The following is a 4220-nucleotide window of genomic DNA, read 5'->3' as shown; positions in this document are numbered from 1 at the left end:
CTATAAAACCATCACTTAGGTCGTAGAATTGTGCCCATCTAACATAATTGCTCATAGAATATGACAATTAATGATGACAAGGAAACCACCGCGTGCCACTTCATTTTGGCATCAGGGTAGTTGGATGAACCCAAGAAAAGCTACTACTTTAAAATGTTCGATAGAAGGCAAATGCCCTGGTGGTCATTTAGGGACCATAATTGCTCATAGTATCCATGTTTATTGAACAATAATATTGAAGAAATTACATATCTCGGACGTAAGGATAAGCACACCTGGTAACATAGTCCATCCACTGCTACTAAGAGTTTGTTTGTTTCTCAGAATGGTATGTCACAAGAGTGTTAAGACATCATTGATTGTTCTTGTTGGACAAAATGAAAGAAATAGGAGAACAGGAAACAAGATGATAATTTATTCTGCAGAACTGAGTTGCTTTATATAAGCAAGACAGTTACATAAAAATAGAAATTAATAGCTACTTTCATTATTTAAATCATAAAATTCTAAACAGACTTTTAAAAAGATAAGAAAACAACATTGAAGAATAAATAAATTGCAGAAGAACTGGTAATCAATGCTGACTTGGTCAGTTATTATATGCGGCCGGTGTTGATTTTAACGGTTCTACCAAGTTATTATATGCGGCCGGTGTTGATTTTTACGGTTCTTACTCCTGGTGAAGTTCTTGTTGAGAATCCTTGAGTTGAAGGGACCCCAACCGGGTAGAATTATCATAATCTTGAAGAATATGTTCTGGTATTCCTGGAACTAACAATCCTGCGAGCCTTAGCAGTCTCATAAACCAACTCTCTCTGTAGTCCTGGCCATGGAGGAAAGGGATTATAAAACTTCTGATAAGCTCCCAGAGAGCATTGAGGTACTTGGGGACTATCAACAACAAAGAGAAGTAGTTCTTGTTCGGCTCTTCTTGCATAACCTGTGTTCCGAATCACAATTATTATTAATGACCGTGTTAGTGACCTGTCAACAATTTTACTGAATACTGAGTTCTGCTGATACATAATCGAGTCAAGAAAAGAATCATCTGGTTGGAATTTACAAGCAAAATAAGAGAACGAGAGAAGACTGACCTTTCCTTTGTAGAAGCTATTGAAGTAGATGCAGGGACCGAAATGCTTGAATAAAAGAAGATTGTCATCATAGGGCAATCTAGGCACTATGTCATTACTGTAGACATGCCTCATGTACCTTACTTCATACGTTTTCAACTTATCTACCATAAATTCCCCAAATTGTCCATCTCCTACTCTGGGCTGCCCAAACGTGTAAACCCCTTCCAATCTCTCAAGCAACCAAGCCTCCTGGTGTAATGCTAACACTCCCACGAACAGTATAGCCAATGCCCCGCCCAAGCTATGCCCTGATAATATAAATTTTGCCTTCTCATTCTTGAGCAATATGTCCCTGAGCATTTGTCTGATTTCGTAGTATGCATAAAGATGGTCACCGCCTTGTTCAATTTCTTTGGGCCAGCCATTCTCTTGTTGGCCTAGGGCTTTCACGAAGCCACGGTGGAGCTTACCGATGCCTTTAAGGTCATACCACGAGAGATCCACATCTGTGCTCCAGTCATCTGCTTCAAATGGGTTGGTCCCTCTGAAAGCCACCACAATTAAGGTTGGGTCAACCTTCTTATCTTGGAACATTAATGCTTGCGTTGAGGCCCGTTCCTGGTACCCTGTGCGGCATACAAATCAAATGTTCAAACAAATATGCTGTTTTATTTTGCGTGTTGCAAGTGTGATTGTGGTTTTTAATAAAATATTAAATTAATAATTTGATTTCTCGTGCTATCCTACGAGATGGAGTATTTTTTTTCAATGCCAGAAGAAGAAGAAGAAGAAGAAGAAGAAGAAAGAATGGAGTGCACCAGTCAAGTAATTTCCTTGTGTATCTCGCAGCCTACATCCCCTTGACCTGATGTTGCTTAAAGTCAAGAGCTTTGGATTTTACAACATGTTTACTTTTCTTTGTGTCTCTATTCTCTTTCCACGAACAACGCTTAAATTCTAAATCTTCTTCTTCTATAATAAAAACAAGACCATCATTTTAAAATCTTAACATATTATCCACGTTTATGTTTTTTCTCATCCTTGAAATGTCATGCTAAGATTTCCTTGCCGTGAATTGACTATAAGAGTTATTTCTATAAGATAATGATTAGGTAAGAGTTATTTCAAAGAGATGGTGTTAAATTTGATAATAATTCCTAGATCATGCGGACCTCCATCTCAGTTGTGACAACATTATCATATAGTGTTCTTTCCGAGAAATGATAACCTCTAATTTTCTAATTGAAAACATACTTATCAAATCTAGTATGAAGTTTGATTTCTATGTTTGCTAAATAAATTTTAAAATAATATATATATATATATTATTTTGAATAAAAAAATTTAAAACTTTTTAAAAAATTAACTCAAATACGAGAATTTAATAAAAAAATAGTTAGATTAATGAAATTGAGTACGCTTTATCATCAAGTGGATGAGCACGTGATTAATTAATTAGGTTAACCACAAATTCAAACTAAAGTAACTTGTAATATCCTTCAAATAGTTAAATTATATATCATATCAACCTAGTAGCCTGGGCGGACTGATTAACTATGATCGAAATTTGAAAGTATAAGCCTTGCTTCTTACCGTTCCAGTAGTCGTAGGAACCCAAGAACTCCATCTGTAGAAAAGGAAACGAAAAACAACCATCGTTACATCTCATGGGATATCAGTGAAACATTTTCATTAATCCCTCTAACTGCACTTTTTTCTCTTCACGGCTAGCTAGTATATAGGATCAAAACTAATTCTACATATTGTACTGTAATTGAGGGATATGCCTCCATTAAAAGTACCAGGTTTGTGCACATAATTGTTTTTTTAAAAAGCCCAAATTAATCAAAAAAAGGAACGAGTTTTGGGCTCTAGCTAGACAGTTAGGTTTTATGTAACTCGATCCATGTTATAACCAAAAACAAAAAGTGTGCGTGATCATGTGGTGTTAGTGCTGATGCTTACGTTCCAATGATCTTTGACGATGGTTTCGATGAAAGCTTTGTTTTCGTATGACAATTTGGCGGCCATCAAAGACAAGGAAGAGTTATATTTTATTTCCCCGGGTCTGCTACTCTTGTCTAGTTCTACTCTCCAGTCAGAATGTCCAACAGCAGATCTGAACGTTGCCGATGATTCATCCGGCCTCACAACCTTGTCTGCATAAGTACAATCCATTCTTAATTAGCTATTAGAACCCCATATTCTACATTAAAGGGTTGATTGAAACTGCAATATGCACTCATGCATGGACATATATAGATTCGATCAAAAGGTGACCAAAAACGTTTTTTCAATGCACAAGTAAACTGATTTATGCTCTAATTCTTCCCTGATTTTATGCCACGAAAAAATAAAAATTCATGGGAGCTGCACATACCCCTCAGATAATTCAACAGGAGCTTGAAAGGGCCACCGTTGTTTGAGATAAGATTTAACCAGTACTCTACAGTATGCCCTATTTGAGCCAGGGGTTCCCTGCAAGAAAGAAGGATTTTTTGCACAAGAATCGAGATGAAAATTAGCCATCGTTGATTAATATCTCTCAGCCGGTTCTCTTCGGGGCAGTCAACGAATTTTCTGCTTTGTACATCAGAGAAGAATAAGAGAAGAACGAGTTCCTTCAAACTAGCTTCCTTTGGATCGAGCAAGAACTTATCTTGACAGAAATGCTCGTCGTTGCAATTGGCCATGGCTTGGAAGCAAAGAAGAAATGATGAATTGATATCTCAATGTCTGATGCAGAATTAGCTGAAGGCTTCGATGTTTATATAGTGAAGTAACTAAGATTCCGTCCCTCAACTATATACTCCGTTTCAATTAAGTTCTTAGAGTTCGGGATTAGTCAAAGTTACCCTAAACTACCACACATTACTCAATTTTGTCCCATATTAATTTACAGCCATCTAAAGAATTTACTACCAAAATTCATAAATCTTGTGTATTTTTTCTCATATGCCCAACGTCACTACAAATCTGTTATTCCAAATTCTTCAGAATATCAAGTTGCAACAAATAAAAACATTTTATGCTAAGAAATAAAATTTAAAAATAACGATATTTTGTTGAAAAACAACCAGATTAATAACTAAGTTTTACAATTTCTTTTTTCTATCACTTGCAACTGTGTTCTTGATTAGTAAG

General features: G+C 36.1%; 1 protein-coding gene across 1 annotated transcript; it reads right to left on the bottom strand.

Moving 5' to 3' along the window:
* Positions 1-413: 413 nt before the first annotated feature.
* On the bottom strand, positions 414-3826 carry LOC118035916 (triacylglycerol lipase OBL1-like). The gene is made up of 5 exons (XM_035041589.2): positions 3457-3826; positions 3042-3235; positions 2670-2703; positions 1095-1702; positions 414-940 (listed from the first exon to the last, which is right to left on the bottom strand). The coding sequence occupies exons 1-5, from the start codon at positions 3767-3769 to the stop codon at positions 671-673; spliced, it is 1419 nt and encodes a 472-aa protein (XP_034897480.1). The 5' UTR covers positions 3770-3826; the 3' UTR covers positions 414-670.
* Between the last annotated feature and the right edge of the window lie 394 nt (positions 3827-4220).

The sequence above is a fragment of the Populus alba genome, chromosome 14 (genome assembly GCF_005239225.2).
Source record: "Populus alba chromosome 14, ASM523922v2, whole genome shotgun sequence".
In the NCBI taxonomy this organism is placed as follows: domain Eukaryota; kingdom Viridiplantae; phylum Streptophyta; class Magnoliopsida; order Malpighiales; family Salicaceae; genus Populus; species Populus alba.
The sequence above is the reverse complement of the archived record's forward strand: the minus strand, read 5'-3'. Positions and strand labels throughout refer to the sequence as shown.